This window comes from Typopeltis vanoorti, chromosome 3 (genome assembly GCF_054136105.1).
Source record: "Typopeltis vanoorti isolate ZY-2024b chromosome 3, IOZ_Tvanoo_1.0, whole genome shotgun sequence".
NCBI lineage: Eukaryota > Metazoa > Arthropoda > Arachnida > Uropygi > Thelyphonidae > Typopeltis > Typopeltis vanoorti.
In genome coordinates this window covers 119,161,543-119,180,107 of record NC_143551.1, presented here as the reverse complement: position 1 = coordinate 119,180,107, position 18,565 = coordinate 119,161,543, and the positions used below count along the sequence as shown (strand labels likewise).

Here is an 18,565-nt window from a genome sequence, read left to right as displayed (position 1 = left end):
AGCAATAGGAAGAGATGCCTTTAATAGAAAATGAAACTTATTCAGAAGTAAAATGGATAGAAACCTAAAGAAAAGACTAATAAAATGTTATGTGTGGAGTGTTGCTCTCTATGCAGCTGAAATTTGGACATTGAAGAAAGAAGAAATTAAGATTTTGGAAAGCTTTGAAATGTGGATTTGGAGAAGGATGGGAAAAAATCAAATGGACAGATAAAATAACTAATGAAGAGGTCTTAAAAAGAGTAGAAGAAGAAAGAAGTCTGTTAAGGAGGATAAAAAGAAGCAAGGGAAACTGGATCAGACGTATTCTGAGAGGGAATGGAATCATCAGAGATGCCATTGAAGGAAAAATAGGTGGAAAAAGATGCAGAGCAAGAGTAAGGAAAACAATATTAGATGACATGCTGAATGGAGATAGGTACACAACTTTCAAAGAGACGGCTCAGAACAGAAGAGAGTGGAAGGAAAGTTTCTGCTACTAAAAGAAGAACCTGCTCAATTGCAGAATACTGAAGAGAGAGAGAGAGAGAGAGAGCATTAAAAATTTTAAAAAAAAGCTCAACCACCACTCATATGGTAAACATAACTCAGGAGGTGCACATATTGTTAAAAAAAAAAAAAAAGGATATATTTCCACAGTTAAAAATAAAATGAATAATGGCAGATAAATGGTGATAAAATATGAAAAAAAATTCTTTTGAGCAAATTATGAGAATACAATCCTCAGCATCGGAGTTGCCTTAGCTTGCTACTTAAAACACACAAGCACTACCCAGGCATTTGTATATTCACCTTTTATTACTGCTTTTGATAACGATATCCTAATTCTCTAATTGGTCATATTCCATTATGACAAAATCAGTGATAACTAACAAAATGGACATTTGTAATGATCAGCATTCCCCATTAAATATGACAAGTAAAGTAAACATACAAAAAATTGAAAAACATACAGAAATTAAAGATTTATGACATCACACATGAAAAATTGGCTTTAAGTAAATAAAACTGACAATTAAACTGAAACTTCTAATTTTTTTTTGCTTTATTTGTCAACCATAAAAATTCTCACTCGTCACTTATGAGAACATCTTTCAAGCCCTGTACATAATCTTATATTTTAACTGATTTGTCATCTTAAACACAAGAAGATAAGATGAGAAAAAAAGCATTACAAAAAATTTTGTCACTAAAATAAAAAATATAAAAAATTAAAAAATATATATAAAAAAAGATAGAAACTAGTTTATACACATATCATCATTTATTTTTTGCCATACAGTTTTTTTTGAGCAAGTGGGAACAAAGAAGATCCTTGAAATATAACTGCACTAATGGATAACAAGAAAAAAAAAACTCATTAAAACGCATATTGAATAAATCATACAACTACTTTGAAAAGTGCCACCTAAAAAATTTATTATCATCATTTATTTGGCCATACAGTTTTTTGAGCAAGTGGGAACAAAGATCCTTGAAACATGACTGCACGAATGGATAACAAGAAAAAAAAAAAAACTCATTAAAATCATACAACTACTTTGAAAAGTACCACCTAAAAAATTAATTTTTAATATAAGCATTAATACTTACTTGGCCTGTATCAACAACTCTAGAAAATGTAATTTTATTTGGCTTTCCATCACTGCTGATACACTGTATTAGAGACCTTAGTCCTGGTTGTCGTAATCGTCCCCATACATTTTGAAGTGTAAAATTTGCATCAAATTCTCCTATAAGAGAAATTTATTTTTTTTTGTAATAAGCAGTTTTATGATATGGATGTGTAAATTAAGACATATCAGTTTAACTAATGTTTACCTAATCCTATGCCTTCTACCTCCAGTTGGAGAAAGAAACCATAGGATACTGATTTGGATGGCAGGCAAATATATCAGTGCTACAGTGAAGAAAGGATATTATTATTATTACATGACACCTCCAGGGAGTCTAAAGACTCATCAGGGGAGGGCATCTACTCTACAACTCTACATTTCCATCATTCAGTCCACTAACTACAGCAAACCACATCATCTACACCAACGCCATCTACTGCCCATCACCACCACTTGTATTTTTACAGATAATCACAAACATCCATGCCCATGGTGGGATCCAAACCTATGGCCTTTTGGCTGGACAGCGGATACGCTAACCACTCGGCCAACCAGGCCTTGACATAGTACTCATCATCTGCGCCGCTTGTACAAAAGTAGTGTGTGTGTGTGTGCATGCATGCGTTACCTTTTTTTCACGGCAGCATCAGTTGTGAAGAGTCCAGGAAGAATGTGGGTTTGGTCAGATTCCAGGATGGAAGAGGCAATAGCAAAAAACTCTAAAACTTCAAGGACCCAGCAAAATAAAAAACAAACACATTCAGCAAGATAAATGATATAATTCTCATAATTTATTGAAAATAATCTAACAACTTCCATACAAGACTGTCTAGGTAAATAATCCAGCAAAACAAACTTTAGTCCATTTCTATAATATGGATATACCTATCAAAATTATCAGCTTACCAATAATGAAATGCAGCATGGAAAATTTAAAAGCACTTTCTAAATGGGTTGTGATAAAAAAATGACAATGAAGTATCACGACAAAATCAACTTAATGCAGTTTGCATAATTAACATTCTTATGCGTTTTGCATAAGCTGCAAACGTGCAAATACAGTAAGAGAATGCCACAACGAAAAGGAGAGCTCATCGTTTAGATGAGTGTTGATGTGAAGGGACACATGTAAGATCAAAGAAAGTTGCAAAAATGACTGCAAAGTAAATTTGGTGTGATGGGTACTCTATTCTTTATATTCCTCAATAACACTTCTTTCTCTACAGCTCCTACATAATCCGATCATTCATTTATTTCACCTTCAACCTATTTATCCTCATAACCCTGATAATGTAATCTGACATTTCTATCAGTAACTGATTTTGAACAAAGTCTTGGGCATCAGTGATTGCTCTCCTGTTTGAGTGATCATACTATAGCAGGTTACCAATCTGTTTCCTTAGTTTGTCATAGTCTGCTGCTTTGTACTTCCACACATTTCTTTCATATCAACTCTGTTGCTACTCCTATCTAAGTTGTTCTACTTTCCTTTACTTTCTCCTTTTTCCTTACCAATATCCAACTCTGCTATGTAATTCATCACCATCTTTCTACATTCATTCTGTTTCTCTTTAGAAACAGAATCAATGTGGAATAATGGTGGTGAATTATATAGCAGAGTTGAATATTAGTAAGGAAAAATGAGAAAGTAAAGGAAAGTGGAACAACTTAGAAGGGAATAGCAACAAAGCTGATATGAAGATGAAAAAATGAGATATTATTAGAAGTGAATTGGTGAGTTGAGAAATGAATTCAGACAGGTACAAAGTAAGATAGAGAATTATGAAGAGAAACTTGCTGTTGAAAATGTAATAAAAAAAAATGCAAGTTGAAGGTCTTGAAAAAGAATAATGACAGTGCAAGCTTAGGAAATGGTATAGTGTTGTTTGAGGTGAAGGATATTAAGCCAAGGCAGATACTGAAAGTGTGTATCTTTTATACAATAAAAATATACAATAAAAGAGTGACAAAGCTATGGAGTGGAAAGAAAGCGCAAAAAATTGACTGTGTTGGTTGGAATGAATGATTTATGAGGAAGTGTGAGTGAGAGTAATGGGATTTGAGGGCGTTTAGAGACAGTTAAGAGGACATAGTGAGAGAAAAGGTATGCATGTTGTATGACAGCAGAGATGAAGAGAGAAGAATAATGATTATGAATGACATGATAGCTAAGATATATAGAAAGAGAGACAATGATTATGTGGATGTATTAGATAAATCTGAAGGTATAAAAGAATATATATTTGAATGGAGTGACAGTATGAAGTTAATTAATTGCTGTTGAGCAAAGAGTGTGGGTGTGTGTTTTCAAGTCAGAAATGACAATGAGATGGTGAGATATAATTGTAAGATACTAGGATAGGTATGAGATGAATAATGGCAGCATGAGAAATAAGAACACAATATGATCAATCAAAGGGAAGAGAAATTACTGATGCCCAAGATCAGTTACTGATAGAAACGTCAAATTATACTGTTAAGGTTATGAGGATAAACAGGCTGAAGATGATTGAATGAATGAATAATGAACCGTGGAATTGTGTAGGAGCTGCAGAGGCACCAAAATCAGGAGTAAAATTCACAGTTATGTGACTATTAGAAGAGAGGGTGAATATAAAAGACTGACTTTAGTTGCTGGAGATAATACAGATAATATCTGTTGAAGTTAAAGTGGAAATCTTCAGTGAATGTTTTGTTAGTGCATTTCAAGTTTGGAAGGTTGTCAGTAATTTTGAATAACAGCAGGAAAGAAGAGGGATACCAACAGTTCAAGAGAGTGAAATATTTCAAATCAAAAGTAAGCTTGATGTTAATAGGGCCATCACCACATATATTAAGGAAATGTGCAAAGAGTGTAATAGTGCACTTGACTTGGTTGATCAAAAAATCTAAAAACAGAAACAATCCCAGAAAAGTGGAGAGAGAGAGAAAATTATTACCACTGCATAAGAAAGAAGAAGTCAGTGGAATCAAACTATAGGTTTATGAGTTGGATGTAGTGATAAAGGTGTAAGAAAGATTGATTTGAGAAAGAATACAAACATAGAATGATGAAAATAGAGATCTTAGCAAGTAGCATGAGTTTGTTAAGGGAATGATTATGTTTCAATAGCCTAGTTATATTTTATAACAGGGTGATAACAAGTGTACTGAACAGGAAAAGAAACTTACATACCGTATGATTTGATTTTTATGGTGCAAAGGCATGAAAGGTCATACTGTGCCAGGACACAGGTTTACTGCCATAAACCCATGTCCTGGCACAGGTTTACTATGGTTTATATATGGTTTATAAACAGTTAGTAAGACAATCACAAGTCCATGCCCTTAGTAGGATTCAAACCCGTAGCCTCATGGCTGAAGAGCAGATACACTAACCACTCGGTCAACCAGGCCGACATACTGTATGATAATTTTTTTTCAGTTTTCCACAAACATTTGACAGAATACCACATGACAAGCTACTATTGAAGGTGAGCAGGATGGGAATGGATAGTCTTTGTATCCTGGTTACAGAGATGGTTGCTGATAGGAGCCAGTGAGTTGTGTATGGGAGTGCAATGTCTCAAAAGAGAAGGTGACAAGCAGACTATGACAGATTTATATTCTGAGACCACTGTTGATTAATCTGTATATGTCAATAATATGGTTCAAAGTTTGAGAGGAGACATTCATTTGTTCATTGATTATGCTAAATTAGAGGAAGCAATTTCAGGAAGTTTTGATGTGATTAGAAGAGGATTCAAATATGTTGGCAGATGATCACTCAGTGTTACCAAGTGTAAATCAAGCACCTCAGCCAGAGACAGTGGAACAAGAATTAATATATTGGAGAAACTTTACCCTAGGAGGTGGAGGATGCACATGGTCTGTCACTATTGATGGATAAGGAGCAGAAATTCTGAGAACACAATGCAAAATTTGAAAAGGTTCCAAGAAAACTGCCTACATAATAAGGACAATCACAAGTAGGGATATGGAAGTAATAGTTCCATTATATATTTATTATGCTAATCAGACCACATCTGAATTTCTGTACACAGATCTGGTCACCTAGATATCTGTGTGATAAAGGAACATTACAGAAATTGCCGATGAAAGTGACTAAAGAGCGTCTCAAGACTCTGCAACGTTAGATAGGTCAGATTAATGGAATGTGCATTACAGATCTTGGCAGATGGGAGGAGAAAAGGTGTGAATGAGACATACAATTTGGTAAAAAGAACCTACAAGATAGATATAGGGTAAATGGATGGTATATATAAGTGGAAAGAAAATGAGATCTCACCCCTGGAAACTGTAAAAGAATCAAGTGAGTATGGAAGTGAAAAGGAAAATTTTTTGCATGGCAGTTGAGAATGTATAGAATACACTGCCACAGCAAATGGTGAATGCTACAATACTGATTGTTTCAATGGCAGAACAAAAAGTCTTCTAACTCTACAGAGGTCTAGAAATAATACTAACAATACTAATACAATTTAACAACAGCTGACAAAACACAAATGTGGATGAAGATTTCATATCATAACTGAGTGTAAAAGCTCGGGGGGGGGGGGGGGGGGAGAAAATCAATGTGTGTGCATGTGTGCATGTGTTTATATATTTACATATAGTATGCTAAATAACAAAATTTCTTGTCATTATTTTTTCTATTTTTTTATGACCAAATTCCATGTAATAAAATAATCCATGAATAATGAGATGATGGTAAAATATCATGAGATATCATAGCAAAAGAACTACCACACACACACACACACACAGAAAGAGAGAGAGAGAGAGAGAGAGAGAGAGAGAGAGAGAGAGATAAAGAAAAAGAGAGATTCAGTCACCTGGATTTCAGAGACAGAGAGATGAAGAAATCTCCAAGTAAGTTTGATGAATACGAGATTTAATTCACATCATCCATATATCTCGTATTCATCAAACTTGCTTGAAGATTTCTTCAAGCAAGTTTGATGAATTCTCTGAAATCCAGGTGACTAAATCTGTGTGTGTGTGTGTGTGTGTGTGTGTGTGTGTGTGTGTGTGTGTGTGTGTGTGTGTGTGTGTGTGTGTGTGTGTGTGTGTGTGTGTGTGTGTGTGTGTGTGTGTGTGAGAGAGAGAGAGAGAGAGAGAGAGATCTTTTGAGCAAAGTCAATGTCTCTCAACAGGGATGTTGCCAGCTTAGATCGTACCCTGAGGGGAAAACATATCGTCCCTGATGGATTATAAGACAAAAATATAAGAAAATCTCCAATTGCTATTTTGTTTTTATTACAAGAGAAACATTCGTGCAAAACGATTACATAATAATATTAATTAAATGTTTGCTCTACAGGGATATCGTAAATCTTCTAAATTTAAATTATAAGCTATGACTGTCTCTATCGATATAGTTGCTAGACCAATCAATCTTTCTTTTGTCATTGCTGTTCACAAATAATTTTTAATCAGTTTAAGCTTGGGAAAACTTCTTTTTGCACTTCCTATACTAACAGGAATTGTTAGCATAGTAACGGCACCAACTGCAATATGGCTGAACATATTGCAGTTGGCCCTTATTAAGCCGTGCCGTGAGGCAGGCTGCTTCTATGCTACACCCTGTCAACAGTACTGTCTCTCAACATAAAAACTGTTGAGAGACATTGACTGGATATATAATGCTAGGTCTTCTAAATGACAAAAGAGGCAAGAATAAGAACAATGGGCTATCTTTGGATGCAACATAATTACTGCCTACAAATTAAATATTTTTTGTGACCTTTTTTCTTTCCTTTTCCCCACTTCACTAACTGTCCAAAATCCATAATTCCTTCTCAAATAAAATTATCAAATTCATCCTCAAAGGATGTACAAGTTAGTATGGGATACTACAACAGTACTGCATGATAAAGTTTACTGTCATATTACTAACTTCCATGTCAGTTATATGTCAGCTCTACAATATTGTCAAAACTAATATTTCAGCTATCTAAGGCACCTTGGACATCAATCCACCTAGATCTTGGTTGTCATCCCAATTTTTCTTACCATCCAAGCATTAAATCTGAAATTCCAGATCTTTGCATCCATTTTTTTGACAAAAAAAAAAAAAAAAAAGAAAAAAATTGGATATAAAGATCTGGAATTCAGCTTGTTATCAGAATTTCTGAATTATGCAGTATAACTACTGTAAAACGTTTACCTCCATATTTGAGATTTGACTGAATATCATTTATTCCATATGCCTATCCATATTCAGATTTGTGACAACTTTTTATTATTTCAGTTGTTAACATGTACTCCATACTACCTTAGATTAGCTCTGGCCAGCCACACATTCTCCAAAACTATCATTAATATCTTCATTTTTAATTTGATTCTACCATTAATGTCATATGTTCTTTTCTCTTTTTTTCTCTGAACTCTCATCTGCAATGTTACTATTTAACTTATATATTAATGATATTGGTGAAGATTTGGATGGAGATATTCAGTTGTTTGCAGATGATGCAAAGTTGGGACAAACCATAAAGAGTAGTGAAGATGTTGTGGCCTTGCAAGAAGACTTGAATAAATTGAGTGATTGGGCAAGCAAATGGGGATGTGAGTTCAATGTTGCAAAATGTAAAGTTTTAAAATTTGGAAAACAAAGATGGGATGCAGAATTTATGCTTGGTGAGAATATATTGTTGGAAGTAGAGGAAATAAGAGATCTGGGGGTGATAGTGGATAAGGATCTAAAATTTAGGGGACACATCGCCAAAATTGTGAAGACAACACAAACACTTCTGGGAATGATGTGGAGGACACTGACATGTAGAAGTAGGGAGATACTTGTTCCAATGTATAAGGCTTTGATTAGGCCACACTTGGACTATTGTGCCCAGATTTGGTCACCGGGTTTTCAGAAGGATGAAGAGATGTTGGAAAGGGTCCAAAGGCGACTGACTAAGGTAGTTTCTGACCTCTGGAATGTTGAGTATGAGGAAAGATTGAAAAGATGTAATTTGCAGAGTCTCGTGGAGAGAAGGAAGAGGGGAGATATGATAGAGACCTACAAGTTGGTAAGGGGTTATTATAGGATCAATGGTGGAGAAGTTCTACAGAGAATAGTGGGAGATCAGGGGAGAACCAGAGGTCATCCCTGGAAACTGTATAAGGAGGGTGTGAGTAAGGGAGTGAGAGGCAGGTTTTTTTCGTGCAGAGTTGTGAGTGATTGGAATGCCTTGCCTGAGAGCGTGGTGTCTGCAAGTAGTTTGAATGTGTTTAAGACACGGTATGATGAGATGTGTGTGTAAGATAAAAGGACCTCCTAGATGAGTCTTTGACTCCATGAGGTCTTGTTTAATAATAATAATAATAATAATAATAATAATAATGTTATCTAGTCTTCTTAGATTAAATGTTTCATGTTTAACCCAACTCTCAAATCCTTGTCTGCCTATCTGAGAAGATTGTTTCATAGTAAACAATCTTTCATAGAAGATTGTTTCATACAGCTAGTTTAGCATTTTGGAGAATTCCTTTCATTGCGCAGTTAGCCTAGTGGCTGTGCACTTCGCAACAATATGCCTGGGGAAGGAGTGTCCTAGGTTCAATTCCTGTCGGTGACGCAAGGAGCTGAAGGATTTCCTCAGCCATAGCCAAGTTAGCCGGTCTTGGGCATGGACAGTAGGGTTTTTCACCAGTTTATCCTGGGTTTTTCATCCCGCAAAGCAGGCAAACCTTCCTTCTCAAACAGATGATGTATTCATAATCATACAGCTTATGAATAAAAGTGGTGAAAGCATGTTCACCCTTGTCAGATACTTTATTTTATATCAAACTATCATCCAATACTGCTGACAATTCTAACAGAATGATATAATCACGTAATCACAAGAAAGATATTTATTTAACCAAATATTTCGGTCTGGAAATAGCAGACCATCGTCGGTGGTATTACAAGAACAGTTTAAAAAAAAATATACAAGCTAGAATACTAACAATAGATCGTTGAAATTAGAACATGCCGCGTGATGTTATATCACTAAGTATGAAACGAAATATTTTGAAGTAGAAACATGATTGAATTTGCTATTAAAAAAAAAAAAAAAAAAAAAAAAAAAAAAAAAAAAAAAAAAAATTAATGAGTAATCTTGATTAGGCTTTCCCAGATTTTTGATATAGATATGCAGTCATTAGGATTCAGGTTGGGATGATGGAGCAAGGCCTCCACGCTTTCCTTGAACAAACGTTCGAACCTATAACGGGATCTATGTAAGAGGCGAGTTTTGGACCAAAGGATGCTGTGGTCAGTTTCAATCCCGTGTTGAGCCAAACCAGACTTTTAAGGTTTATTGTGAAGAATGGATGATTGATGTTCTTGGATTCTTTTTTCAAGAGAACGTCCAGTCTGTCCAAAGTAAGAGAGATCACGAATTTTGAAGAAATATGATTTAACAGCTACGTATTCTCCTATTAACAAATTGTCTTCTCATTTTCCTTCTCCTAAAGACAAACGCTCAACTTTATCTCTTCCTGGAGTTTATCAAATTCCTTGCAACTGTGATCTCTCTTACTTTGGACAGACTGGACGTTCTCTTGAAAAAAGAATCCAAGAACATCAATCATCCATTCTTCACAATAAACCTGAAAAGTCTGGTTTGGCTCAACACGGGATTGAAACTGACCACAGCATCCTTTGGTCCAAAACTCGCCTCTTACATAGATCCCGTTATAGGTTCGAACGTTTGTTCAAGGAAAGCGTGGAGGCCTTGCTCCATCATCCCAACCTGAATCGTAATGACTGCATATCTATATCAAAAATCTGGGAAAGCCTAATCAAGATTACTCATTAATTTTTTTTTTTTTTTTTTTTTTTTTTTTTTTTTATAGCAAATTCAATCATGTTTCTACTTCAAAATATTTCGTTTCATACTTAGTGATATAACATCACGCGGCATGTTCTAATTTCAACGATCTATTGTTAGTATTCTAGCTTGTATATTTTTTTTAAACTGTTCTTGTAATACCACCGACGATGGTCTGCTATTTCCAGACCGAAATATTTGGTTAAATAAATATCTTTCTTGTGATTACGTGATTATATCATTCAGTCTTATGTCGCAAGTATCCTTAAAACAACAGACAATTCTAACAGCTGCCTTTGAACTTACATATAGGTTATATATTGTATAATTATATTATTATTATTATTACACCCTCCATGGAGTTAACAGACTCATCATGGGAGGTTCATTCAACTGACAACATATTTATCATATAGAATCTTAAAATCCTTAACACTCCTTGCATTAACAACACACTTTGGAAAGGCGTTGAATTCACTGACAATTCTCCATGTAAAATACCTACTCCTCACCCCCCCCCCCTCTTCACCACACTTTTACATAACTTCCAGAAATGACATCTTGTTCTCCCTTCTCACCTTCTGCTCTTCTTATAATCCTCCTCTGGATTAATCTGATAAAATCCTCTCACTAACTTAAATGTCTCTATCATATTACTTCTCTTCCTCCTATCCACCAAACTCTGCAATCCACATTTCTTCAACCTCTCTCCATAGTAGCCAGCATTCCAAACATCTGATACTGTATTAGTCACTCGTTTCTGGACCCTCTCAAATGTCTCCACATGATAGTGAAAAACAGGTGATCAGATCTGAGCACAATAGTCTAATTGTGGCCTCATCAGCACCTTATACAGTGGCACAACCACTTCCTTATCCCTACATGTTAGAGTACTTCTTATCAGAGCAGCACTACAATGTGCAGCCTTTGGAACACTAGCATTATGTCCTCTAAACTTCAGTCTACTGTCAACCATCACTCCCAAATCTCTCATGTCATCCACTTCCTGCAGTACAGCACCATCGATATAGTACACAGCCTTATATTTCTGCACTCCAAGATGCAACACCTTGCACTTATTGATATTAAAACTACAACCCCCCATTCTTTTGTCCAAGTAAAAAGTCTATTCAAATCTTCCTGAAGGGATTTAACATCATCAGTGCTACTTATAATTCTTCCCAACTTTGCATCATCAGCAAATAACTGAAGATCACCAGACAGTCAACATGATATATTGTTCACAAACAATTTAACAGCAGGGGCCAAAGAACAGAACCCTAGAGCATGCAATTGGTTGCCCTCCTTTTTTGAGACACTGCTCTATCATACACAACTTGCTGATATCATTCCGAGAGCCAATCTCTGATCCATCTAACCAATATAGTATAATTTATCTATTCCCATCTTCTGCAGCTTGTACACCAACTTATCATGTGGTAATCTATCAAATGCTTTTGCAAAGTCTAATATCACTGTACATGATTCTCCTTTATCTAACACACTTTTCACCTTATCATAAAATACAAGCACATTAACCACCCAACCAGCCAAGACGTGTGTATATATATATCGAGGTTACCATGGATGCAAAGTGCATATTAAAATTGTAATACCATTGATATTACATACATTGAAATATATGATGGATACGAAGTGTAGAGGAGTGATGTATTTTATCCATATTGACGGTGACGTGGGTTAATAAAATATACTTTGTTCATTAATGATATAGGAAAGGATCTGAGAGGAAGTGTTCATTTGTTTGCTGATGATACAAAGTTGGGTTCAGCAATAGTGAGTGCACAGGATGTCAAAATTTTGCAAGTTGATTTGGATAGTTTGTAGGACTGGGCTAAGGAGAATGTATGTCAATTTAATGTGGCAAAGTGTAAGGTTATGCATTTTGGGATGAAAAGATTAGCAGCAGTATATCACATTGGCGGAACCGTACTCCAAATCAGCTCATCAAATCACTTGGTTGCTGAAAAATACTTTCACAAGCAGAGACAAACAGGTTATTGTTCCTCTGTTTCGAACTGTGGTACAAGACCCCATCTAGACTACTGTGACCAGCTATGGGTGCCAGGGTTTCTTCTTGATGGGGAGGAGGTAGAGAGGATCCAGAGATGAGTGACCAAGATGATAGCAGGTCTATGGAATGAACCTTATGAGAACAGGTTGAAGATTTGTTGGTTGCAGAAATTGGTTGATAGGTAATTTAGAAGATATTTATGAGAATAGGACTGGTGGTGTGAGGACTAGGGGCCATACATGGAAAGGGCAAGAGTGTGGTTAGCAAGGGTGTTACAGCTAGGTATTTTACTTGGAGAATAGTGAATGAGTGGAATAAGCTGCCAGAGTCTGTTATTGGTGCCATGACTGTGAATGAGTTCAAGGCATATGATAGATACTGTGTGAATGTTTGAATAGTTGTTCTTGACATGATGTTAGGGCCTCCCTCGATGAGTCTGTCGACTCCTTGGAGTTGCCCATAATAATAATAATACTCGCATTTTATGGCTAAAATATATTTACAAATTCATGCTCACCATCATAAAGAATGCTATGTCCATCAACCCAATTCTGTATTCTATTCCGTACAATATCTCCAAAACATGACCCCAAATGCAGTTATACAGACTGGCCTATAGTTGGAGACCTGTCTTAGAACCATGCTTATGGAGTGATACTATTTTGCCTTCTTTCCACTCCTTAATAACCTTACACACTGCAAGACTTTCATTAAATAACCGGATCATGGGCATAGCCAACTGTGGTGCACATTTCTTAAGAATACGTGGTGATATGTCAACATTCCCATAGCCTTAATAACATCTAATCCAACCAACTTTTACTTCCAATTCTAATACTTGCCCCTCTTCTATATATTGCAAGGCATTATTTACACCAGTATGATATGTGCTGATAAAGTGCTCATTCAATAATTTCACTATATCCTTTGCTGCTGTTAGTCTGCTGCCACAACTATCCACCAGTGTTAGTCTGCCATAATTATTCTTCCTCTTGCTTACAATGTAGTGAAAAAATTCCCTTGAGTTAACCTTGGTCTAACCAGCCAATCTCCTCTCATATTGCATCTTTTCTTTCTTTACCATGCTCGTCACCTTTCTAGCCTGCACTTTATACTCTTCATGCATCTGATCCCCACCGTCTTGTACCTCCTCTATAACATTTTCTTTTCCAGCACATCTAGCTTGATTTCACTGTTCATCTATTTCAATCCTACTCTATTTACTCGCTTAACCCTTGTATGCAGTCATACATTGCTTTTGTCAGATACTGCCTTGTGAGTTTCCATACATTATCAATGTGTTTTCAGCTCAGCTCATGTACCCAATGTTCTGATGTTAACTAACTGACTACAGAGCTTCCTATAATCACTTGCTTTATACTTCCATGTGTATCCATTTTTGGCAGTAACCTTTCTTGTTATATCACTTCCCAAACAAGTACTTCATGATCAATCTCTCCAGCTGGCGGCAGTGTCAACACTTCATTAACAACTACATCTTGTGAATGATATAATCACGTAATCACAAGAAAGATATTTATTTAACCAAATATTTCGGTCTGGAAATAGCAGACCATCGTCGGTGGTATTACAAGAACAGTTTAAAAAAAAAAAAAAATATATATACAAGCTAGAATACTAACAATAGATCGTTGAAATTAGAACATGCCGCGTGATGTTATATCACTAAGTATGAAACGAAATATTTTGAAGTAGAAACATGATTGAATTTGCTATAAAAAAAAAAAAAAAATAATAAATAAAAAATAAAAAAAAAAAATAAAAATTAATGAGTAATCTTGATTAGGCTTTCCCAGATTTTTGATATAGATATGCAGTCATTACGATTCAGGTTGGGATGATGGAGCAAGGCCTCCACGCTTTCCTTGAACAAACGTTCGAACCTATAACGGGATCTATGTAAGAGGCGAGTTTTGGACCAAAGGATGCTGTGGTCAGTTTCAATCCCGTGTTGAGCCAAACCAGACTTTTCAGGTTTATTGTGAAGAATGGATGATTGATGTTCTTGGATTCTTTTTTCAAGAGAACGTCCAGTCTGTCCAAAGTAAGAGAGATCACAGTTGCAAGGAATTTGATAAACTCCAGGAAGAGATAAAGTTGAGCGTTTGTCTTTAGGAGAAGGAAAATGAGAAGACAATTTGTTAATAGGAGAATACGTAGCTGTTAAATCATATTTCTTCAAAATTCTTGCGATAGGTTCTGAAATACCGGAGATATAAGGAATAGGTACTCGACGTATTGAATCTTTGTTGTTTTGTGGAGGATTATAAGATGTAAGAAGACGTTGAATACTTTTTTCAGAAAAGCCATTGAGTTTCATGTGTTGCTGGATAGTAGAAAGTTCTTTCTGTAGATAATCAAAAGTAGAACAATTAGTTTTGGCTCTTTTGATGAGACATTTTATAATTCCTGTTTTTTGACATGGATGATGGGCTGATTCTTTCAGAATATAACGACCTGTGAATGTTGGTTTCCTGTATACTGTAGTTGTAAGAATATTTGAAGGTGATCGGATGAGGAGAACGTCTAAAAAAGATAACTGGTTGTTTTCTTCTAATTCCATAGTAAACTTTATGCGATGATGTAAGGAATTAATACTGTTTAAAAAGGAAGATAAAGTGTTTTTACTGTGAGGCCAAATAGCAAATATGTCATCTATATATCTTACCCAAAAAGATGGTAGAGGGAAACTAGATGTGAAGAGGACTTTTTCTAAATGTTCTAAATAAAAGTTGGCTAAAGCTGGAGAAAGAGGACTTCCCATGGCTGTTCCTTCTACTTGGCTATAAAATTTGTTTTGACATATGAAATAACCAGAATGTATAACGAAATCGAATAGTTTTATAATATCTTGAGGAAAGATGTCAGCAAGTAGTTTTAAAGTTTCCTTAAGAGGTACATTGGTGTATAAAGATTCTATATCAAAACTAACCATAAGATCTGTAGGTTGTAAGGAGACATCTTTTAATTTTTCTAAGAAATCTGAGGAGTTTTTTAAAAAAGAACTCGAGTTGCCAATGTAAGATTTCAGTAATTTAGCTAGATATTTGGCTATACGGTAAGTAGGAGAATCAATGCAATCTACTATTGGACGAAGAGGATAGTCAATCTTATGGATTTTTGGAAGGCCATAAAATCTAGGAGGTCTTGCAAAATGAGTTTTAAGTCTTTCAATTGTGTCTTTATCCAAACTGATGACTTCATCAAGGAGAGAATTTAATTTCTTTAGTTGTCTGTTGGTTGGATTATAATCAATTTCTTGATATGTGGAGCGATCTCGAAGCAAAAGAGAAAGATTTCTTAGAAAAATTAAAAGATGTCTCCTTACAACCTACAGATCTTATGGTTAGTTTTGATATAGAATCTTTATACACCAATGTACCTCTTAAGGAAACTTTAAAACTACTTGCTGACATCTTTCCTCAAGATATTATAAAACTATTCGATTTCGTTATACATTCTGGTTATTTCATATGTCAAAACAAATTTTATAGCCAAGTAGAAGGAACAGCCATGGGAAGTCCTCTTTCTCCAGCTTTAGCCAACTTTTATTTAGAACATTTAGAAAAAGTCCTCTTCACATCTAGTTTCCCTCTACCATCTTTTTGGGTAAGATATATAGATGACATATTTGCTATTTGGCCTCACAGTAAAAACACTTTATCTTCCTTTTTTAAACAGTATTAATTCCTTACATCATCGCATAAAGTTTACTATGGAATTAGAAGAAAACAACCAGTTATCTTTTTTAGACGTTCTCCTCATCCGATCACCTTCAAATATTCTTACAACTACAGTATACAGGAAACCAACATTCACAGGTCGTTATATTCTGAAAGAATCAGCCCATCATCCATGTCAAAAAACAGGAATTATAAAATGTCTCATCAAAAGAGCCAAAACTAATTGTTCTACTTTTGATTATCTACAGAAAGAACTTTCTACTATCCAGCAACACATGAAACTCAATGGCTTTTCTGAAAAAAGTATTCAACGTCTTCTTACATCTTATAATCCTCCACAAAACAACAAAGATTCAATACGTCGAGTACCTATTCCTTATATCTCCGGTATTTCAGAACCTATCGCAAGAATTTTGAAGAAATATGATTTAACAGCTACGTATTCTCCTATTAACAAATTGTCTTCTCATTTTCCTTCTCCTAAAGACAAACGCTCAACTTTATCTCTTCCTGGAGTTTATCAAATTCCTTGCAACTGTGATCTCTCTTACTTTGGACAGACTGGACGTTCTCTTGAAAAAAGAATCCAAGAACATCAATCATCCATTCTTCACAATAAACCTGAAAAGTCTGGTTTGGCTCAACACGGGATTGAAACTGACCACAGCATCCTTTGGTCCAAAACTCGCCTCTTACATAGATCCCGTTATAGGTTCGAACGTTTGTTCAAGGAAAGCGTGGAGGCCTTGCTCCATCATCCCAACCTGAATCGTAATGACTGCATATCTATATCAAAAATCTGGGAAAGCCTAATCAAGATTACTCATTAATTTTTTTTTATTTTTTTTTATTTTTTTTTTTTTTATTTTTTTTTATTTTTTTTTTTTTTATAGCAAATTCAATCATGTTTCTACTTCAAAATATTTCGTTTCATACTTAGTGATATAACATCACGCGGCATGTTCTAATTTCAACGATCTATTGTTAGTATTCTAGCTTGTATATATTTTTTTTTTTTTTTTTTTTTTTTTTTAAACTGTTCTTGTAATACCACCGACGATGGTCTGCTATTTCCAGACCGAAATATTTGGTTAAATAAATATCTTTCTTGTGATTACGTGATTATATCATTCAGTCTTATGTCGCAAGTATCCTTAAAACAACAAATTCTTATCCTTCACGGGGAAAATGCTACCAAAATAACTGGTAAATTAGGAAAACTTTCAGTTATACAAGGTAGGTTACGAGCAAAGATTAATTTCTTAAAAAAGTGCCGCGACAACAAGATTATTCCCAATTTCGCTAAGATTAAAGAAACAATAAAATCTCCTGGAGCTCATAATATTTACCGGAACACAAGTTTATCTCTAATCCGTAATCAACTTAAAGCTGCTAAACGTGATCTTGCTATTCACAGTCATCAGACTTCTGATTTACGCACCTATATATCCACAAATTTGGATCCACATCTTTCTCACATAGTTCTAAATGTAGCTAAACGTTCTACTCAACGTGCTTATAATAAACTAAGTCAACATCTTAACCGTAAATATGAGGCTCTTTCGTCTAAACAATCCAAGCCATTCATAACTCCAGATAATTGGATTGTAAATATATCCGGACGTCCTTTGACTAAAAGCGAAACCCTCATCCTTTCAAAAGGACATGATTTTTCTATTGTTCCAAATAAAATACCATATCTAGATTTCCTAGTTAACATTGAAAGGAATCTTAATCATCTAACCAGCGATAAAGCTAATGCTCTTCGCCTAGAAGTCGCTTCTTCTCTACTTAAGGCTAAACTTCCTCCTTCTAACATATCTCCTTCTGAAATGAAATCTTTACAGTCCTTGAGAAAAAATAATCACCTCATTATCACTAAAGCTGACAAGGGAAAAGCAACAGTAGTTATGGACTCAGTAAATTACAGAAGAAAACTTTCTCTTTTGCTTCGAGATCGCTCCACATATCAAGAAATTGATTATAATCCAACCAACAGACAACTAAAGAAATTAAATTCTCTCCTTGATGAAGTCATCAGTTTGGATAAAGACACAATTGAAAGACTTAAAACTCATTTTGCAAGACCTCCTAGATTTTATGGCCTTCCAAAAATCCATAAGATTGACTATCCTCTTCGTCCAATAGTAGATTGCATTGATTCTCCTACTTACCGTATAGCCAAATATCTAGCTAAATTACTGAAATCTTACATTGGCAACTCGAGTTCTTTTTTAAAAAACTCCTCAGATTTCTTAGAAAAATTAAAAGATGTCTCCTTACAACCTACAGATCTTATGGTTAGTTTTGATATAGAATCTTTATACACCAATGTACCTCTTAAGGAAACTTTAAAACTACTTGCTGACATCTTTCCTCAAGATATTATAA

General features: G+C 35.1%; 1 protein-coding gene across 1 annotated transcript in view; it reads right to left on the bottom strand.

Annotated features, from left to right (window-relative positions):
• The window catches only part of LOC150108517 (receptor-type tyrosine-protein phosphatase mu-like), a 1,155,664-nt gene that overhangs the window by 1,079,769 nt on the left and 57,330 nt on the right, over nucleotides 1-18,565 (bottom strand). Inside the window, exon 2 of the mRNA XM_090415942.1 lies at nucleotides 1,594-1,733. Coding sequence (XP_090272068.1) covers nucleotides 1,594-1,733 — 140 coding nt within the window. The remainder of the gene's footprint in view (nucleotides 1-1,593; nucleotides 1,734-18,565) is intronic.